General features: G+C 36.2%; 1 protein-coding gene across 2 annotated transcripts in view; it reads left to right on the top strand.

The window, feature by feature from the left end:
• DPH6 (diphthamine biosynthesis 6) overlaps nucleotides 1-20,095 on the top strand; it is a 181,932-nt gene extending 161,837 nt beyond the window's left edge. For both annotated transcript variants that reach the window (XM_059181106.1, XM_059181107.1), the window contains exons 7-9: nucleotides 8,840-8,934; nucleotides 15,959-16,046; nucleotides 17,351-20,095. In XM_059181106.1, coding sequence (XP_059037089.1) covers nucleotides 8,840-8,934; nucleotides 15,959-16,046; nucleotides 17,351-17,404 — 237 coding nt within the window. In that variant the 3' untranslated portion in view covers nucleotides 17,405-20,095. The remainder of the gene's footprint in view (nucleotides 1-8,839; nucleotides 8,935-15,958; nucleotides 16,047-17,350) is intronic.
• Nucleotides 20,096-22,959: the final 2,864 nt, after the last annotated feature.

Genomic DNA, 22,959 nt, shown 5'->3' with positions numbered 1-22,959 from the left:
TAATGTATTATTAGCCCCAGGGGTACAGGTCTGTGAATCGTCAGGCTTACACACTTCCCAGCACTCACCGTAGCACATACATTACCCAATGTCCATAACCCAACCACCCTTTCCCTACCCTCCCTCCCCCCAGCAACCCTCAGTTTCTTTTATGAGATTAAGAGTTTCATGGTTTGTCTCCTTCCTGATCCCATCTTATTTCATTTTTTCCTTCCCTACCCTCCAAACCCCCCACTTTGCCTCTCAACTTCCTCATATCAGGGAGATCATATGATAATTGTTTTTCTCTGACAGACTTATTTCGCTCAGCATAATACCCTCTAGTCCAACCCACATTGTTGCAAATGGCAAGATTTCATTTTTGATGACTACATAGTATTCCATTGTATGTATATGCCACATCTTCTTTATCCATTCGTCTGTTGATGGACATCTAGGTTCTTTCCATAGTTTGACTATTATGGACATTGCTGCTATAAACATTTGGGTGCACGTGCCCGTTCGGATCACTACATTTGTATCTTTAGGGTAAATACCCAGTAATGCAATTGCTGGATCATAGGGTAGCGCTATTTTCAACTTTTTGAGGAATCTCCATGCTGTTTTCCAGAGTGGCTGCACCAGCCTGCATTCCCACCAACAATGTAGGAGTGTTCTCCTTTCTCCGCATCCTCGATAGCATCTGCCCTTTCCTGACTTGTTAATTTTAGCCGCTCTAACTGGCATGAGGTGGTATCTCACTGTGGTTTTGATTTGCATTTCCCTGATTTCGAGTGATTTGGAGCACTTTTCCATGTGTCTGTTGGCCATCTGGATGTCCTCTTTGCAGAAATGTCTGTTCCTGTCCTCTGGCCATTTCTTGATTGGATTATTTGTTCTTTGGGTGTTGAGTTTGGTAAGTTCTTTACAGATTTTGGATACTAGCCCTTTATCTGATATGTTGTTTGCAAATATCTTCTCCCATTCTGTCAGTTGTCTTTTGGTTTTGTTAACTGTTTCCTTTGCTATGCAAAAGCCTTTGATCTTGATGAAATCCCGATAGTTCCTTTTTGCCCTTGCTTCCCTTGACGATGTTCCTAGGAAGAAGTTGCTGCGGCTGAGATCGAAGAGATTGCTGCCTGTGTTCTTCTCAAAGATTTTGATGGATTCCTTTCTCACATTGAGTTCTTTCATCCATTTTGAGTCTATTTTCGTGTGTGGTGTAAGAAAACAGTCCAGTTTCATTTTTCTGCATGTGGCTGTCCAGTTTTACCTACACCATTTGTTGAAGAGGCTGTCTTTATTCCATTGGACATTCTTTCCTGCTTTGTCAAAGATTAGTTGACCATAGAGTTGAGGGTCTATTTCTGGGTACTCTGTTCTGTTCCATTGATCTATGTGTCTGTTTTTATGCCAGTATCATACTGTCTTAATGATGACAGCTTTGTAATAGAACTTGAAGTCTGGAATTGTGATGCCACCAATTTGGCTTTCTTTTTCAACATTCCAGTGGCTATTCGAGGTCTTTTCTGGTTGCATATAAATTCTAGGATTATTTGTTCCATTTCTTTGAAAAAACTGGATGGTATTTTGGTAGGGATTGCATTAAGTGTGTAGATTGCTTTAGGTAGCATAGACATTTTCACAACATGTATTCTTCCAATCCATGAGCATGGAACATTTTTCCATTTCTTTGTGTCTTCCTCAATTTCTTTCATGAGTACTTTATCGTTTTCTGAATACAGATTCTTTGCCTCATTGGTCAGGTTTATTCCTAGGTATCTTATGGTTTTGGGTGCAATTGTAAATGGGATTGATTCCTTAATTTCTCTTTCTTCTCTCTTGTTCTTGGTGTATAGAAATGCAACCGATTTCTGCACATTGATTTTATATCCTGACACTTTACTGAATTCCTTGTACAAGTTCTAGCAGATTTGGAGTGGAGTCTTTTAGGTTTTCCACATAAGGTATCATATCATCTGCAAAGAGTGATAGTTTGACTTCTTCTTTGTCAATTTGGATGCCTTTAATTTCTTTTTGTTTTCTGATTGCTGAGGCTAGGACTTCTAGTACTATGTTGAATAGCAGTGGTGATAATGGACATCCCTGCCATGTTCCTGACCTTAGCAGAAGAGCTCTGAGTTTTTCTCCATTGAGAATGATATTTGTGGTGCATTTTTCATAGATGGCTTTGATGATATTGAGGTATGTACCCTCTATCCCTACACTTTGAAGAGTCTTGATGAAGAAAGGATGCTGTACTTTGTCAAATGCTTTTTCAGCATCTATTCAGAGTATCATATGATTCTTGTTCTTTCTTTTATTAATGTATTGTATCACATTGATTGATTTGCGGATGCTGAACCAACCTTGCAGTCCTGGAATAAATCCCACATGGTCATGATGAGTAATCCTTTAAATATACTGTTGGATCCTATTGGCTAGTATTTTGGTGAGAATTTTCACATCTGTGTTCATCAAGGATATTGGTCTGTAATTCTCTTTTTTGATGGGGTCTTTATCTGGTTTTAGGATCAAAGTAATGCTGGCCTCATAAAATGAGTTTGGAAGTTTTCCTTACATTTCTATTTTTTTTGAATAGTTTTAGGAGAATCAGAATCACTTCTTCTTTAAATGTTTGATAGAATTCCCCTGGGAAGCCATCTGGCCCTAAGCTCTTGTTTGTTGGGAGTTTTTGATGACTGCTTAAATCTCCTTACTGGATAGGGGTCTGTTCAGGTTTTCTGTTTCATTCTGGTTCAGTTGTGATATTTTATATGTCTCTGGGAATGCATCCATTTCTTCGAGATTGTCAATATGCTAGCATATAGTTGCTCATAATATGTTCTTATAATACAAAATAGTTTGTATTTCTTGGTGTTAGTAGTGATCTCTCCCCTTTCATTCATGATTTTATTAATTTGGGTCCTTCCCCTTTCCTTTTTATAAGTCTGGCCAGGGGGTTATCAATCTTATTAATTCTTTCAAAGAACCAACTCCTAGTTTCATTGATTTGTTCTATTGTTTTTTGTTCTTTGTGTGTTGGGTTTTTTGTTTTTTGTTTTGGTTTGGTTTGGTTTTGGTTTCTATTTCATTGATTTCTGCTCTGATCTTTATGATTTCTCCTGTTGGGTTTAGGCTTTCTTTGTTGTTCTTTCTCCAGCTCCTTTAGGTGTAGTGTTACGTTGTGTGTTTGAGACCTTTCTTGTTTCTTGAGAAAGGCTTGTATCGCTATATATTTTCCTCTCAGGACTGCCTTTGCTCTGTCCCACAGATTTTGAACAGTTGTGTTTTCATTATCATTTGTTTCCATGAATTTTTCCAAGTCTTCTTTAATTTCCTGGTTAATTCTTTAGTAGGATGCTCTTTAGCCTTCATGTATTTGGGTTCTTTCCAAATTTCCTCTTGTGATTGAGTTCTAGCTTCAGAGCATTGTGGTCTCAGAATATGCAGGGAATGTTCCCAGTCTTTTGGTACCAGTTGTGACCTGATTTGTGCCCCAGGATGTGATCTATTCTGGAGAATGTTCCATGTGCACTAGAGAAGAATGTGAATTCTGTTGCTTTGGGATGGAATGTTCTGAATGTATCTGTGATATCCATCTGGTGCAGTGTGTCATTTAAGGCCTTTATTTCCTTGCTGATCTTTTGCTTGGATGATCTGTCCATTTCAGTGAGGGGAGTGTTATAGTCCCCTACTATTATTGTATTATTGTTGATGTATTTCTTTGATTTTGTTATTAATTGGATTATATAGTTGGCTTCTCCCATGTTAGGAGCATAGATATTTAAAATTGTTAGATCTTCTTGTTGGACAGACCCTTTGAGTATGATATAGTGTTCTTCCTCATCTCTTATTATAGTCTTTGGCTTAAAATCTAATTGATCTAATATAAGGATTGCCATCCCAGCTTTCTCTTGATGTCCGTTAGCATGATAAATTGTTTTCCACCCCCTCTCTTTAAATCTGGAGGTGTCTTTGGGTCTAAAATGAGTTTCTTGTAGACAGCATATTGATGGGTTTTATATTTTTATCTATTCTGACACCCTTTGTCTTTGACTGGGGCATTTAGCCCATTTATATTCAAGGTAACCATTAGAGATATGAATTTAATGCCATTGTATTGCCTGTAAGGTGACTGTTACAGTATATTGTCTCTTATCCTTTCTGGTCTACTTCTTTTAGGCTCTCTCTTTGCTTAAAGGACCCCTTTCAATATTACCTGTAGAGCTGGTTTGGTGTTTACAAACTCTTTTACTTTTTGTTTGTCCTGGAAGCTTTTTATCTCTCCTTCTATTTTCAATGATAACCTAGCTGGATATAGTATTCTTGGCTGCATGTTTTTCTCATTTAGTGCTCTGAATATATCATGCTAGTTCTTTCTGGCCTGCCAGGTCTCTGTGGATAAGTCTTCTGCCAATCTAATATTTTCACCAGTGTATGTTACAGACTTCTTGTCCTGGGCTGCTTTCATGATTTTCTCTCTGTCACTAAGACTTGTAAATTTTACTATTAGGTGACGGGGTATGGACCTATTTTTACTGATTTTGAGGGGGGTTCTCTGTGCCTCCTGGATTTTGATGCTTATTCCCTTTGCCATCTTAGGGAAATTCTCTACAGTAATTCTCCCCAATATACCTTCTGCTCCCCTCTCTCTTTCTTCTTCTTCTGGAATCCCAATTATTCTAATATTGTTTCATCTTATGGTATCACTTATCTCTCGAATTCTCCCCTCGTGGTCCAGTAGTTGTTGTCTCTCTTTTGCTCAGCTTCTTTATTCTCCATCATTTGGTCTTCTAAATCACTCATTCTCTCTTCTGCCTTATTTGTCCTAGCAGTAAGAGCCTCCGCTTTTTTTAAAAATTTTTTTTTTTAAGATTTTATTTATCGGAGCGAGAGACAGAAAGGGCATATATGCAGAGGGAAAGGGAGAAGCAGGCTCCCTGCTAAGCAGGGATCCTGATGTGGGGCTCGATCCTAGGACACTGGTATCATGACCTGGGCCGAAGGTAGATGCTTAACAACTGAACCCCCAAGCACCCCAAGAGCCTCCATTTTTTATTGTACCCCATTAATATCTTTTTTGATTTTAGCTTGGTTAGATATTAGTTCTTTTATTTCTCCAGAAAGGGCTTCTATTTCGCCAGATAAGGTTTCTCTAATATCTCCCATGCCTTTTTCGAGACCAGCTAGTACCCTAAGAATCATCATTCTGAACTCTAGAGCTGACATATTACCAACGTCCCTATTGATTAGGTCCCTAGTCTTCAGTACTGCCTCTTGTTCTTTTTTTTGTGGTGAGTTTTTCCTTCTTGTTATTTTATCCAGATAAGAATATATGAATGACAGAATAAAATACTAAAGAGGTGGCAAAGACCCCAGAAAAAAGTGCAGTAACCAAATCAGAAGAGACCTCAAAGGTCTCTTCTGGGAGAAGAAAGGGGGTAAAAAGTTAAAAAATAAAAAAATATATATATATATATATTAATATATATTTTAGACTGATGAAGAGAACAGAGCCACCCACTTGATTTTGGGTGTATTTTGATCTCTTAGAAGAAACTACCTCCCAAAATTTTAAAGAAAGAACTTATGTTTATTAAAAAAAATAAGGATCATCACAATGAAGTAATGGTATATGACTATAAGGATGAAAATTTTAAAAAAGAATTCTAAAAAAGGAGTTGACAAGGTAAGTTAGTTGGGAAAAGAAAGAAAAAGAAAGTGGAGAGAATTCGCTGAGGCTGGAGACTAGAACAAACCCTGTGCTAAATTTAGGGTATATTTTGATATATTAGAAGAAGTTGTATGCCAAAATTTTTTAGGAGAAAAACCCCTATGTATATACAAAATATTAAGTTCGATACAATGAAGGATAAAATATGACTATAATAATAAAGGTTCAAAAAGTTTTTTTCTTTTTAAGAAAGGTATTGTTAAGATAAACTAGTTAATAAACATTAAAAGAGGAAAGAGTAAAAGTTAAAAGATTATAATAAGAAAAAAATAAAATTAAAAAAATTGAATTAACTTTGCAGGACTAAAGAATCATGGGAGAAAACCATGAATTCCATGCTTGCTTTCTCCTCTGGAATTCTGCTGTTCTCCTTGATCAGTGAGATTGGTCTTGGCTGGACTTCTTGCTGATCTTCTGGGGGAGGGGCCTGTTGTAGTGATTCTCAAGCGTCTTTGCCTGAGGCATAATTGTGCTGCCCTTGCCAGGGTTCGGGCTAAGTAATCAACTCTGGTTCACTCTCAGAAGCTTTTGTTCCCTGAACGCTTTCCGTAGAGCTCTGAAGGATGGGAATATAAATGGTGGCCTCCCAGTGTCCCGTTCAGAGTTACTGAGAACTCGGAGCCCCACTCCTCAGTGCACCCTCAGAGAAAAGCACTCAATCATTCCCTTCTCCCTGGTCTCCAGCCACGCTCCAAGCTAACTCAGCCTGTGGCCTGTGACTGAGTGCTTCTATCTCTGGCACACAGCCCTGCTTGGAGTCTCCAAACCCAGCAGATACCTGCCACTCTTGGAACAGAGATCTCCCTGGGTCTGCCACTTGTGGGGTCTCTGCTCAAAGAGCAGTGGCCCAACTGTGCCACAGATAACAGTTTAACTGTTACTGCGAGCTCACTCCTCTGCTCTGTCTCTGTAACTGGCTTCCCCACTCTAATACCTGTGAACTCTGCTATACTCAGATACCCCCAATCCTTCTGTGACTCTGCAGGACCCGAGACCACAATGTCCCCATGAGGGCTCCACCCCCGCTTAGCCTCTTGAGTGATGTCCCTCAGTGGAGTAGATTTCTAAAAGTTCTGATTTTGTGCCCTGTTGCTCCACCGCTTGCCGGGAACCGGCCCCTCCCCCCACAGTCTATCTTTCCTTCCCTTTGGATTCACTTCTCCTCAGGTTCTCCCTTTCCAAAAGTGGTCAATTTTCTGTGGCTAGAATTGCTGTTCTTCTTCGCTTCAATCTCCTGTTGGATTTGTAGGTGTTCGGAATGTTTTGATAACTATCTAGTTGAACTTCTGCTACCTGATGTCATCTCAGCCTGCTACTCCTTCACCATCTTGACTCCTCCTTCTGGCAGTCTTTTTATAATGAGAGTATGTTCGTTTAAATAGCAGCTTACATTATTTTTACTAGAGACTAATAGAACTACTTCACTAACTACTTCACTAGGATAACAGCCATGCCAACTTTAATTTAAAAATCCAGTTATTCTTTGGTGGTAGATTATAGAAATTATGCAAAGCTTAAGTAAAGAATTTTCTGATGAAAGGAAGCTAATAATTGATAAGGTATACTCCCTTATAAGAAGACTGACCATAAAGGTGAGGTCAGAAGGTTCATTTGATGGGAAGTTCCTGGAATGGGAAAACCAGTGAAAGGGATATCAGCAAAAAAGAGGACAGATCCTAGCTACAGAATGAGGAAACATCCCTGAAACCCATATCCTGTTATTATTTCTACATTTTTATTGCAGAGCAGACATTAATTTAATTTGATTTAATATAGTAAAGTAATCTGTTCTTGTTATCTGCTCCTACAAGGACCAACTGCCATAATTCTGTCTCAATGCTTCTCTACTTCATGACTCAAGGTGAAAATTTCTGCTTTGCTCTTGTGAACTCATAGAAAATGCCACCCAGCTTTCTTTCCTTCACTTTCCTACTCTTTGGCTTTACAGTGTCATTCACATTACTGCTGATCCTTGAAAAGAGCAGTAGAATTCACACAGATCCATGTTTTAAGTCCCTATGGGCATATAGTCAAGAGTTTAAATATAATGACTTCAGAATTACAGCATGGCTACAAAAATAACCAGAGAAATAAATGTATAACTATTCAAATAAAACTGAAGACTTGTGCCATACTGCCAGCACTGGCAGTAGCAGGCAGCATCAGTGGAGTCACTCTCCTTTTGGGCAATGAGGACTTTGGACTAGGGAGAGGCTATAAGCAAGGAAAGCTATGAAATTCAGAGTGAAGAAGATGGAACATAGTAATAAAGCCTCAACACAGGAACAGGAAGATTCTCTGACACAGTCAGTGAGAGTGTTCCCTGAGTCCAGCCATACATGGACCAAATGGGAAATGATTTTACTCTCAGTCTTGGGATTATTTAAGTAATATAACTTCTTTTTAATGCAAATAACAGGATGTTTGTTGTTTCTTTGCTTGCCTGTTTTTTTAATTTCAGGTTTAATTAGATAACATGATAAGCTATCCCAACCTTTCTTGGTGTTAGACCTTCCTAAGACTTGTCTACAGCCTTGGAACTTGCATTAGTTCTCAGTACCTTTGGAACTTCACTAATAATAACCTCAAGCATAATGACCATGTCTGTGACTCCCCTTTGTTCACAGGCCAAAGGAAAGGCCTTACATTGCTTTCTATGTGTCTCCTAGAAATGCTTTAAACACACCCTATTTCCCCCCATTCACATATAGGTCAAAGGGCAAAGGGGAAGCACAGTTCCACTGCATACAGTCTCATTTACTACTATATGACTAGGTACCTTTTCTCCTTAGTCTTCTTTGAATCTAAAGCTAATGTCATTCCTAAAATTTATGGTAATCTCTACATTTTCTCGTTATATGTAAAATGTTGGCCTTTACATCTTTATATAGGGATTTTGGGATTACTAAAACTCCTGTGCTTTTATGATAACATTTTTCAGATGGCTTTAAACACATTTTAAGTTGAAATACAAAGTTATTTTCCTGTAGCTTGTGATCCTTTTTTGGAATTAAAGTTTCTTGCATGGATTTTTTTTTAGGAAAAAATAATATTAGTTAAATGAGTATTTTTGCTGCCTAATTTTGAGTTTTCTTTTTTGTTGTGTTATTCTCTTACTTTCAGCTTTCTAAGAAGTATGGAGTCCATGTTTGTGGAGAAGGAGGAGAGTATGAAACATTCACTTTGGATTGCCCTCTATTTAAGAAGAAAATAATTGTGTAAGATATCATTTCAGCATTTCTTCCCTTTCTTTAAATTTAAGTGATGAAAACAACTTAACATTAAGCTTGAGGCAACTTTTGTTGGGAGAAATAGAACGTGTCCTCCAAGTTCACAAACACTCAATTTGTTTAATACCAGTGAAGTCGTCTGAATACCTAAATCAATACCTGACAAGACGAGGCCTTCATAGAAGGCTATAAACTTTTTAGATATTGCACTTTCGTTTACCTGCTGATTATGCCCTGCAGTAAAACTGGTACCTACACACTGACACTTTTATCCTTTCATGAAGTGTGAATTGCCTGTATTATTTATCTTTCATTACAGCTACATTTGATAAACTGCCACATCAGTAGCCTGTGGGTTCCATTAACTCCATCCTCTTTTTCCCCTTTCTTGGCTTTTACAACTTGGAATAGTAATGCTAAACATTTCTCTTTTATTATTTGGGGTTATTTTTACATATAAACTTTGTTTTTGAGTGAATTCGGTTTTTGGCAAGCACTGTGATTTCTTTGCTATAGATTGTTAAAATTAGTGTAGTGAAAAACAAGAACTTCCTTTTTTTTTTTTTTTGCAGTCTGTTAACGTTGTAATCTATACTCTAATTTGTGTTCCTCTTCTCCTATGCTAAGAGAGCACTTGATCTGCTTTTTCTAAGCTCTTATTCTTGGGAAGGATTGGCAGAATTATGCTCGACTTCAGGAACCACATCTGATGAAAGACTGGCATCCTATTTCGAGTGGACAGCTTCAACATGTTCACCACTAAGGAGTTATTTCTTTTTACATATTAATAATGAGTGAAGGAGTGATCTAAGAATATTAAATGGAATGCCTGGGTGGCTCAGTCGTTTAGTGTCTGTCTTAAGCTCAGGTCTTGATCCCAGGATCCTGGGATTGAGTCCTGCATCAGGCTCCTTGCTCGGCTAGGAGCCTGCTTCTCCCTCTGCCCTCCCCCTGTTTGTGTTCTCTTGCTCTCTCATTCTCTCCCTGACAAATAAAATCTTTAAAAAAAAAAAAAAAAAGAGAGAGAGAGAGAATGAGAAATAAAATTAAGACAACTCTATGTGAATTTTCTAAAAAATATGTTTATCGGGGCACCTGGGTGGCTAAGTGGGTTAAAGCCTCTGCCTTCGGCTCAGGTCATGGTCCCAGAATCCTGGGATTGAGCCCCACATTGGGCTCTCTGCTCTGTGGGGAGCCTGCTTCCTCCTCTCTCTCTGCCTGCCTCTCTGCCTGCTTGTGATCTCTGTCAAATAAATAAACTAAAAAAAATTTTTTTTAAATACGTTTATCTAGTAAAACACGGCCAAGACATTTTCATTATCGTATATGTAATATTCATCCACTCTTACTTCTTTCATGTTTTTCTAACTTCTTTTCCATTAATAATCATTGACAGAATTTATTTCACAAATATTTATCAAGTACCTATTATGTCTAAAGCATTCTATTGGGCACTGTTGATGTTCAAAGATAGCTCCTGCCTTCAGAGGTTGAATGGAAGACACGTCTATGTACAATTAAGATACAAGATGATAAGGGATAAAAGTTATAAGTTCATGTGTAGGAGACCGTTCTTCTGGCTACTGTGATCACAAAATAATTCATGAATGAAATGTACATTAAGTCTTACTTCCATAAGAAAATACCGTTCTATTATTCAAGAAGAGTATTTGCATGCACAGGTGAAATATAGTATAATGGGGGAACTTACAGTATATTTACTTATTAATATGAGACTAAATTTGTAAAAAAAAAAAAAAAAGACATGCTAAGGAGAAAATGCCAGAGAATACAATTTTTTCCCATTTATTTGACAACTTAAGGTTCTAAAAGTCTTTAGAACCTAGAATTATAAGAGACGTACTATATAAGCAGAAGGTCCGTTTATTATAGTGCTTTAGACCTGAAAACTGAAACTTTTGTAGACTTCATTTGTAGGCAAGGGAACCTAAGCCTGGCCAAGACAATGCCATGGGAGAAATCAGTCATGCTATTTTTAGAGATGGATGTCAGGGGAGGTATATTTAAACTCTTAGTGCTGAAATGTTTAGTTCAATTGAATAATCATTTATTGAGGTGAATTATTTGGGTGGAACTCTGCAAGCTACTGCTCTGCTCTGTAGAAGTTTTTTCCATAACAGGAGAGACAGGTGCATCAACTATGTAAGTGCTAATATATACAGGTATGTATCTTGAGAGCACAGAGGAAGCACTGTCTTTTCATTCCTGCTCATTTATCAGTTCATCACTCATCTAATTCTGATGCTTAAACATATTCTGTGCTTCTTTCTTCATAGGCTATGCCTCACCTTATCTTCATAACTTTTTTATTTGATGCCTTTTCTCTAGCTTGCCTTCCCATTTTTCTCCTCTTTGCTAAATCCTTCCTTTTTTTTTTTTTTAATTGAAATATAGTTGACACACGATGCTACATTATGTTACTTTCAGGTGTACAACCTAGCAATTCAACAAGTCTATAAGTTCTGCTCTGCCCATCACAAGTATGGCCACCATCTATCACCATACAGCACTACTACTAGAGTACCACTGACTATCTTTCCTATGCTGTAAAAGTCCTTCCATTTTTAAAAGCTTCTGTTGCCATCCCTTCTAGTGCTTGTTCTCATTCCTAAACTCTTAGAACACATAGTTGTCACTCATAAGTGTTTGTTAAATATTGTTGAATTAATCAGTCATTTATTGTTTTTAAAAATCTATCCCATTTCCACTTACTTCTATGTGTTCCTTTTTAGGTTGTAATTGGAGGTGATAGGTTGGAACATATCCTAGTTTGTGGAAAAAGCATGTCACCTATTATATATAAAATCTTTCCTTCTCTTTAAAATAGAAAATGTCATCATCATACCTACCTGATAAGCACTAAATGTGATACTGGGAGTGAATATACATTGCACATTCTAAAACTGTATGTAAATGAAAGTTACTTTATTTTTTTTATTAAAAGATTTTATTTATTTATTTGACAAAGAGAGATCACAAGTAGGCAGAGAGGCAGGCAGAGAGAGAGGTCTCCCTATTGAGCAGAGAGCCTGATGTGGGACTCGATCCCAGGACCCTGAGATCATGACCCAAGCTGAAGGCAGCAGCTTAACCCACTGAGCCACCCAGGCACCCCTGAAAGTTACTTTATTTAGAGATGATACAACTAAAAGATAAGTTCTTATAACTGTCTGTTAAAAACTGACTATTAATAATACTGGATCTGGTAACTTTGAATTCATTCTTGGACAAATTAAAATTTCTCCTGTTTTGTAGTCTGCCACAATTCATAAAGCTAATTGATTGTTAGGAATCCCATTTCAAATGTCTGATTCAAATTGTTTTGATGAAGAAGAGATCATTTCTAAGGGGAGAAAAAATGAACTTTTACCTGCAAAATGACTTGATTATTATTAGGGCTTTTTTTTTTTTTCCTTCAAAAACACAGATTGAATCGAAGTAATTTAGAGAAATTGGGGTGGTTCTAGAAGTTTACTATAAGACACATTTTGTCCCAATTAACATTTTTTAAAATCTTGTAGGAAAGACTGATGTAGCAGTCTTTGTCTGGAAGTAATTTAAAAATTTTCTCACTAGAGCATTTTACAATTCACTTTTCATGTCAATTAATATGTGATTACTCACTTTTAGATAGAGATTTTTAGTTCAGAGAGTGAAGGGTTTTTTCTGAGAGGCCTTGAGGAAAACAATTACAGCTTAACCTTTATGAAAGGAAGATAATAGTGGGGCAATTGAAGGTCCTCAAATAAAGAGCCTACTTTTTTATTACTTCTTACTTTAAAATACATGTGTGTATTTATCAGACATAAGAACAGAACTCTCAATGTTGTATTAATGAAAGTGATTTTCTTCTATTAATGAACATATTTTCAAAATGTCAGTATTCAGTACATCCCCATCTTTCATTTGCTTTATTAATATTCCTATACTAATAAAGTTGCTACACATGGGATGGATGAAGGGAGGGGGGAAGGAAGGAAGTACTAAATTCTGTGGTTAAAACACTTTGTACTCATTTTTCCCACCTACTCCCATTTTCTCCCCACTCAAGGCATAATTCAGCACAGGGCATCACAATGTGGCATTCAGTGGGGATGAATCAAGTACTTACCTACCTTCTGACATCTATCCTGTATTATGTGGGATTTATTTAAACTTACGAACTATTTTCCTTATATTTAAATGTTTAGACCTATTAAGTGTTATCTTTTTTATGCTAGAAGATAGCATATGGTACATTGGTGTGTGTGCATGTATATATATGTACATGTATACATGCAGTGTACACATATGAGAAAGTATCTATTCATGAGAAGATAGGTAATTTTAAAAATCAATGTGGGTTTATGAGAATTCAGTAGTGTGTAATGTGAAGATACTTAACAAAATTTCAACTATAATCATTTATTCAACAAAAGTCTGATGAAATACCAGACAGTGTACTCTGTACTGAGCCAAGAGGGGTGGGGTGGGGGAAGTCACACAAAGGTGATCAAAACTTCGTCCCTCTCTAAGAAGAAAGATAAGCATACAAACACATAATTGTAATGTAGTGGATGTGCAATGAAAGGCCTGTGAACACATTACAAAAGCACATGAAAGAAGACAAGTAAGGACTATTGGAAAATGTCAAGGAAGGCTTCACAGAAATGTTACTGAAGATGTCTATGAGGACAAGTGTGAGTCCACAGGGAATATCTGTATATGTTATTCTCTCAGAGGAATGATAGAAACAAAGACCATGGCTGTCTGAAGAGACAATGTCAGGTTTTTTTGTTCTGAAGTGAGGGTATAGGGCCTGACCTCACACCATGGGAGCCTGGCCTGACTCAGCTGTCCTTTTGAAGTTGTACCTAGGGGTAAGCCTAATGGAACAGTGAAAGGAAACATGGGTTAGCCTCTGAGGCTACCAAGAAGCCAAGGTTGTATAAGAGGTAGTGCCCAGACTGACTATTTGTATTAACAGGGAAAGGGGAGGAGAACACCAACTGGAAAGCATTTTTGCTGTGGCACAATTGGTCTTAATTTTCTGGGTCACTCTAAGGACATTTCAGCAGTTCCTACTCTAGGTTTCAGAGAAATCCGTGAAGTAGAAACCAAAGATCCTTGAAAGCTGAGTTTCAGTTGAGTGTCTGAAAGGGAGAAGAAGAGCAATAGTGGCATTATTCTGTTTGAAACTAAAAACTGTTCATTTGAGATCTAGTCTCTTCCAGTTGTTTGACTTTGTATAAGTGAATGAAATGATGTTAGTCAACTAAAGATTACAGGTTTAATAGAATCCGTAAAAATCATCTTCTTTATTTAGTGCTTAGAATATTCTGTATTTTCTCTGGATAACCATCTTTATTCAGAATGCAGTAATTACATTAATTAAATGAGCTATTTGCTGTCAACCTTCTGTTTCTAGTGCAGATAACTGGCATGAGAAGGGAGGGCCCAAAACCCTTTCTACTGACATAGCTTTGGTTCTGGGTTAATTACAGTTTTGGTCCACTCCATTGTCAAGAATATCAAAACCAAGCTGCCTAGATTAGGCATAATTGAGGTTCAGAGTCAGTTTCCAAGGTTGAGATCAGGAACAGGGAGATTGAAATTTAATGTAAGAGTAAGGTTGTGCATAGGAATTGGAATCTGCATCTGATCGATGATCTAAGATAGGACCAGAATAACGAGCAGTTTTGGGATAAGTAGGAAAAACAAGATTAGGGCTAACAAGCCAGAGGGGCAGGTGTGAGAAAGCAAGCCGGCCTCTTTACTTTCTCTTTCTCCTCCTCATTATACCAGAGATATCTTTTGGTTGATGTACCTGTGAAAGCAGGTTATATCTTTCTGCCAGGATCCTGACTGTTTAATAATTCTGTTTCTTTTATAACATAAGTTGCTTTCCTTGTAATGTCACTGAAGCCCTTTTTAATGTTATTTTTTCGTAAGCATTAACAAGAGGCATATTTGATATTAAAGGTTCATGAATAGTAGCTGACTCTTTTAATCATCATATTTTTTTTTCTCTATCTCTGATCTTTCAAAGGGGAAAGTAAACAGATTTTGTCCATGAAAATTTAATATTCTGGAGCCAAGTATTTTGAGGTTCCTTTTATTGCCACTAAATAACTTTACATTATAAAAGTTGACTCAAAAATATCTTACATTAGTGACAAAGTCAAATAAAGTTAACAATTTGTTTTGCTATCCTACAAAGGTTAAAATGCTAACAATGTATTAATATAAATAATGGAACTAGTTCCCAAGGCATTAAAGAGATACGGGGAAATTCTATTTTTAAAATTTAGTTGAAATGCAAAACACTATTGCTTTCTTAATAAACAACAATAAAAAATAATTAGTTATTAGAACTTCACACATAATCTTAGTTATTCATATGCGCTTTACAGGGTATCTTTGATAAAAGTTCAGTTAATTTACATGTATCCATATGGTGCCAGCAAGCAGTTCATACCATTTTACCTGAATGTGGTAATTACTATGTCAGACAATCAATTTTAATAGCAATGATATTGCAGTGTGAAGAGTTCACCTAGAGCTTAAAACCGTCACTAGTACTGCTTTTGTGAAGGATAATTGAGATTTTGTGTGAAACACTGAATGAATTACCTCTTGAAAATGAAAGGAATAATGAAGATAAAGTGCTATTGTTTAATGGTTAGCCCCTACCAAGCAAATTTGTGAAAATGAAATTGAATAGGAATTTTAAGTCTCAAAACTGTTCAGAGAGCTTTGAGTGAACCTGAAAGTTGAACTATGTCATTATAAAGACAAAAGCGTCTTTACTTTTTCTTGTAAATTTAGCATCCTCGATCCTTTTCCCAATAAAATATTGGATTCTTAAAAATAGATGTTAATCACTACATATTGTTTACCAGTGGAAATAAATACAAAAGTAGGATTTTGGGTCTCTTCTAGTCACTAGCAGAGAACAATTTGCCACAATTTACATAGTAAATAAACACATTGTAAAATTTTTATGTTTTAGGGATTCATCAGAAGTGGTCACACATTCAGCTGATGCATTTGCACCTGTTGCTTATCTACGCTTTTTGGAATTGCACTTGGAGGACAAGGCAAGTAAATAAGATTCACTTTCCCAGTGATTTCAAGAGAAAATTGGGATATATGCATTGGCTCTGTATCTATAATGCTATAACAGCAGATAAAAGGTTAAAAAAAAAAGTCATTTTATCATTAATGATTTTTTTCCAGATCCTCAGTCAGTAACTAAAAATTTTGCAAATTTTTATGGTTTTGAGAACTCTATATGATGCCTAAGAAATTACATTTCTGAAGGGCTTGCAACTCACTTAAAAAGGGAATCATATATACATTAACCAATGAGAAGATAGGACAGTATACAACCAAATATTAGATCACCTGGTAAAATAAGAATTGCTTCATTGTACATAAGCATGAGGGGAAAGGTTTGAGAATGAATTGGAGTTTCATTATACAAAGTTTAGGAGTGGAAGAAAAGAAAAAATAAAAGCTTTTCCAAAAATACCCAAGAAAACAGAAGTACAAATGAAAGATGGAAAGTGAAGCAAAAGTGATAAAGAGTTTTATTTTAAATACGTTGATTGTCAAGGTATAGCAGAATGTCAGTTTAAGGATGTCTTGTGGAATAGGTAGAGATCTGGATTAGACCCTTTGATTAAAGGGTCTTCTCCTTACTGGGTGTTATCAGTGATGAAACACTGAATTCTACTGAAACCGATATTGCACTGTATGTTAACTAACTAGAATTAAATTAAAAAAATTTTAAAGTCCGCCACTTGAAATATAAAGGATTGGAAGAAGTTTTCTGCATCTTTAGTGTTCTATCACCAAGTCTTGAGGCTATTTATGATAGAGAATCTGAAGAATCAAGAGAGTTTAATGAAGATTGGCAAAGGAAGGAAAAGAATGGTAACCAGAAATTAGGATGAAAGAGTTTCTCTAGGAAGAATATAATTATCAGTGTCTAGCAAAATTAAGATAGAAAGTAAGTCAAAAGCTGGTAATCCTCGAGAAAGTAAAGCTGTACTATTCAAACATCCTTCATATCCAGGGAAAGGAACCTCTTACTTTCTCGGTCTCTGCCGCTATTGCTGCCATGTGCACACACACACAATATAAACTGTTGAATTTTTTGTTTTGTTTTTTTGGGAGTTTTTTTGAGGAAACTTATTTTGTTTAGACATATCAGCCATTATATGTGCAGCTATACCTAAATAGCTCATTGTTCACCTTGTTGTTTTAGTATTTCATTTGTTCACAGTCCATTTGCCCTCTCAAAGAAAAGAATGTTATTTCTTTAAGGTGGAATATTCACTGACACTAAATAAATATGGTGCATTTTCTTTCTTCTTCTTCTTTTTTTTTCTTTTTTTAGGTGTCCACAGTACCTGACAACTACAGAACATCTAATTATATACATAATTCTTGAAGAACATTTTGAACATTGTTTACTAAGCTGCCAATTCTATATGAAAAAAACTACATAACATTTCCTCAACTATTATATCGAGCTCATTCTCTGCATTTTTTATTAGAAATATGTATCTTTATCAGAAGAAGTTAATAGGAACATTGATGATTGGGGAAATGTGAAAGTCTCATTCATTATTATTGGTGACTTCCTCAGGATTCACTTTCTCTGACTTTAGTTACCATGTCCTATCCATGACCTGTACATAATATGTGGTCTTTTTTCCCCTTTTACTTCATCTCCAACTCTCATTTCTGTAACATTTATTTTCCTTCATCCCATTGTTTTATTTTTCTCCTTTTCTCTTTCCTGCTCTCATTTCTGCCAGTTGTCTAATGATGCAGAGCATTTGAAAATCAGAATGAAAAGGCAGTTTACTTAGCCAGTCAAGTTTATTCTACTGTATATTACTGGCATGACTTGTCATTTTTTGTTTCGATATAGTATTCATTTTATCAACAGTATTGGACAATCAGGAAGAGTATCATTAGGTCTGAGTATTTTATAACAATTAATAATGCAATTTTTATATCCAATGGGAAGAAGTCTTTTCAACAAACGGTGTTTGGGAAACTGGATAGCAACATGCAAACAAATGCAACTGGACCACTTTCTTACACCATTCACAAAAATAAATTCATAGGGGAAGGGAGGGAAAAAAATGAAACAAGATGAAACCAGAGAGGGAGACAAACCATAAGAGACTTCATCTCAGGAAACAAACTGAGGGTTGCTGGAGGGAAGAGGAGTGGGAGGGATGGGGTAGCTGGCTGATGGACATTGGGGAGGGTGTGTGCTATGGTGAGGAAAAAAAAAATAAAAAGAAAATTAATTAAAAAAAGATTGAAGACCTAAATGTGGGACCTGAAACCACAGAAATTCTAGATGAAAACAAGGGCAATAACCTCTTTGACATCAGACATGGCAACTTCTTTCTAGGTAAAAGCTCCTAAGGCAAGGGAAATAAAAGCAAAAATAAACTACTGGTACTTCATCAAAATAAAAAGCTTCTACACAGCAAACGGAACAATCAACAAAACTAAAAGACAACCTAAGAATAGGAGAAGATATTTGCAAATGACATATCTGATAAAGGGTTAGTGTCTGAAATACATAAAGAACTTAGAAAATTCAATACCCAGAAAACAAATAATCCAGTTAAAAAATGGGCAGAAGACATGGACAGATGTTTCTCCAAAGAAGATGTAGAGATGGCCAACAGACATATGAAAAAATGCTAAACATCACTCATAAGCAGGGAAATGCAAATCAAAACTACAATGAGATATCATCTCATACCTGTCAGAATGACTGAAATAGCAGGTGTTGGTGAGGATGTGGAGAAAGGGGAACTTTCAATGTTGCAATGTTGGTGGGAATGCAAGCTAGTGCAGCCACTCTAGAAAACAGTGTGGAGGTTCCCCAAAAAGTTAAAAATAGAACTGCCCTATAATCTAGCAAGCGCCATTGGATATTTACCCAAAGAATACAAAAATACTAATTCAACGGGATACATGCACCCCTGTGTTTATAGGAGCATTACTTACAATAGCCAACTTATAAAAAAAAAAAAAACCCACAATATTTTGGTATTATCTGTGCTGACTTTAGACAACTTTATTTTGAATAGACTTAATTTTTTACAACAATTTTGGATCCACGGAAAAATTGAGCAGAAGGAACAGAGAGTTCCCATATGCCCCCAGCCCTCACACATGCATAGCCTTCCCTGCTGTCAACATCTGGCGTCAGAGTAGTACATTTATTACAATCAATGAACCCACAAACAATGAATGACACATCTTTATCACTCAAAGTACATAGTTTACATTATGGTTTACTCTTAGTATTGCATACTCTATGGGTTTGAACAAATGTATAGTGACATATATCCACCATTATGGCATCATACAAAATAGTTTCACTGCCCTGGAAATTGTCAGTGCTCTGCCTGTTCATCCTTTCTTTTCCCTCTTACCCCTGGTAACCAATGACCTTGTTACTGTCTCTATAGTTTTACCTTTTCCAGAGTGTCATATAATTGCAGTCGGGTAATGTGTAGCCATGCTTTTTTCACACTGGCTTTTTTCACCTAGAAGATATGCATTCAACTTTCTCCATGTCTTTTCACGAGTTTTAAGTGTTGAGAATTGCATTGTCTGGATATACCACAGTTTACTTCTCATTCACCTACCGAAGAACATCTTGGTTACTTCTAAGTTTTGGCAATTATAAGTAGAGCTGCAATAAATATCCATGTGCAGGTGTTCGTCCTCAACTCCCTTGGGTAAACACCAAGGAGTGTGATTGCCAGATTGTACTGTTAAGAATATGTTTAGTTTTGGGCGCCTGGGTGGCTCAGTGGGTTAAGCCGCTGCCTTCAGCTCAGGTCATGATCTCAGGGTCCTGGGATCGAGTCCCGCATCAGGCTCTCTGCTCAGCGGGGATCCTGCTTCCTCCTCTCTCTCTCTGCCTGCCTCTCTGCCTACTTGTAATCTCTCTCTGTCAAATAAATAAATAAAATCTTTAAAAAAAAAAAAAGAATATGTTTAGTTTTGTAAGAAACCACCAAACTGTACTCCAGTGTGGCTGTACAATTTTATATTCCCACTGTCAATAAATGAGAATTCCTGTTGCTCTGCATCTTCATCAGCTTTCAATATTGTCAATATTTTGGACTTTTTCCATTCTAATAGGTGTTTAATTTGTGTTTTCCTGATGACATTTGATGTGGAACATTTTTCATATGCTTTATTTGCCCATTCCCATATCTTTGGTGAAGTGTCTGTTCAGCTCTTTGCTCATTTTTTTAATTGAGTTGTTTGCTTTCTTATTATTGTGTTTTAAGAGCTTGCTGTATATTTTGGATAGTAATTCTTTATCAGCTATATCTTTTGCAGATATTTTCTCCTAGTCTACAGCTGTCTTCTCATTTCCTTGGTACTGTCCTTTACGAAGCAGAAGTTTTAATTTTAATGAATTATTATTTCATTCATATATCGTACCTTTATCTATCGTATTGTATCTAAAAAGTGATCCTCTAACCAAAGATCTTCTAGATTTTCTTTTATGTTATTTTCTAGGTGTTTTATAGTTTTACATTTTAATTTGAGTCTGTGTTCCATTTTGAGTTAATTTTTATAAGGAAGTATAAGGATTATGTCTGGATTCATTTTTTTATATGTGGAAGTATAGCTGTTCTGTTACCATTTGTTGAAAAGACTATCTTTTCTCCATTATTTCCCTTGCTCCTTTGCCAAAGATCAGTTAACTATATTTGTGTGGATCTATTTCTGGACTCTCTGTTCTATTGCTCTGTTTATCTCTTTTTTTACCAATACCACAATGCCTTAATTAATAACTTAATAGCTGTCTTGAAGTCAGTAATGTCAGCCTCCTGATTATTCTTTTCCTTCAATATTTTATTGACTATTCTAAGTCTTTCCATATAAATATCAGAATAAATTTGTAACTTGCTGACATTTTTATTAGGATTGTATTGAAGCTGTAGATCAAATTAGAAAAAAAAAAAACAAAAAACAAACAAACAGATCTTGACAATACTGTCTTTCTACCCATGATTATGGAATATCTCCATTGTGTGATTTCTTTCATTAGTATTGCTAAGACATTTTACTTGTCTTCATTATTAAAATTTAAGTTAAATGTTGCCTCCTTTAGGCCCTTTTTTGGGTTTTGTTTTTATTTTTGTTTTTGTTTTTTTGCAAATGACAAGCTTTGTTGTGGTATTCTTAGTGTGGAACCAGAGGGAAACAGTGAGAGTTTCTTTCCCAGAAATCCCACTGCATCTCAGTGGCTTGGGCAAAGGTTGGGCTAAGTCACCATCTTTACTCCTGTCCTCGCACAGGTAATAGAGAAGGGTATGCTCTAGAGGGAAAACAAAGTATGATTTCCAAAAGAAAGATGAATAAATGCTAGAGGACAAAAATACAGATACCTTTTCACATGCTTTATCAAAATCACATTGCTATTTCAAATTCATAGTAAATTAACATTCCACCCCAAATAATAGTGAGATGTAGAATGTAGTACCTTGAATATCACTCTGAAAATCTGTATCTGTTCCCTAAAGTCCTTTAATTTCATTCAATTCATTCTATAACACATTTGCAATCTAGCTTATGATAAACTGCTGTTGCTCTTTTCTCAACTTTATAATCCCTAATTAATCCTTTCCTTGATAATATTGACCACCATCTCCTTGAAAAATTCCCCTGTAATGGTTATATGTCACTGTACCATTCTGATTTCTTCTATCTCCTTCAGTAGTTCCTCTGCTTCTTACCTTCAACAAATGTATATAACCCCAGTTCTTTTTAAGGTTGCATTTTTTTTCTTTTTCTACATTTTCTGTCTCTGGAATTTTGTCTTCTCCCACAATCTACGTTTCAGCTCTATGCAAATGATTCTAAAGTTACTCCCTTTCTGGTCTTTCTGCTTATTTCTTTCTCTGTATTTCTGACTGGCTGCTGGACATTACTGCCAATATCTATCAGGTTCATTGTGTACAAGCCTGAACCCATTTTCTCCTACAGGTGTAACTTCTGCCTGTTTTTGTTCTTTAACACAATTGTCTTCCCCTTAGTAACTCAGGAACAGAATATTGGCATCATCTGTTACAGCTGGGTCTCCTTTACCATGACATTCAGTTGGTTGTCTAATTCTTTACATGCTAATTCTCTAATATATATTTTACACCACTCCATCTCCATGCCCACCTCTCTAGTTAAAGTCATATCTTGCCCAAACTCTTGGACAGCATACAGCTTCTTTAAGTGAACTCTTTGCTTTCATTATCCCCCTATTTTATTCCACTGCTGTATTTATTTTTGTGTCTCTGCACAAAAATCCATAATACAACTACATTGTTTTTTAAATAAACAGTATGTGTAGATCTTAATTGAAGACTGTATAATATGGTAGTGCAACTTATTTTCTCAGTCTTGCTCTCAGGAACCCCCTCATGTATCCTTTCCCCTTAGTAGTACAGAACAATTGGATGGATTCTCCCTTACTGTGCCTTCTGCTTCTCTCCTCCCTTGCCTCTGGTTATTCTGTCTTATCTGTCTTCCTTTCTTTTTGAACTCAAATACTTACACATTTAGCCATACCGGATCAACTGTCCTAATACTTTGTTTCTTCCTTTCTTGTGACAAAAACTTAATCAGCTTTATGTTATAACGTTTAAGGACTTATTTCCACTAGGTTCTAAATTTCTTGAGGACTGTTCCTTTTTCATTTATGTACTCTGTAACAGCTGTTCTGGAATAAGATTTTTGAGTTTATAATTGATTGTTATTTTCTTACTTCATTTTTTCTTCTTACAGAATTTTATAAACATATGCTTCCTTTTCATGTTGCCTACCATTTAATGAAAGTCACGTTCTCGTTCATTTTTCTTTTATCTTGTTAGAGAAAAATGCTCTTAAAGCAAGCTAGAATATAAAATATAACCTTTAGACAGGTTGTTAGTGTAAAATTTAAGTTATCAC

The sequence above is a fragment of the Mustela lutreola genome, chromosome 7 (assembly GCF_030435805.1).
Source record: "Mustela lutreola isolate mMusLut2 chromosome 7, mMusLut2.pri, whole genome shotgun sequence".
NCBI lineage: Eukaryota > Metazoa > Chordata > Mammalia > Carnivora > Mustelidae > Mustela > Mustela lutreola.
The sequence above is the reverse complement of the archived record's forward strand: the minus strand, read 5'-3'. Positions and strand labels throughout refer to the sequence as shown.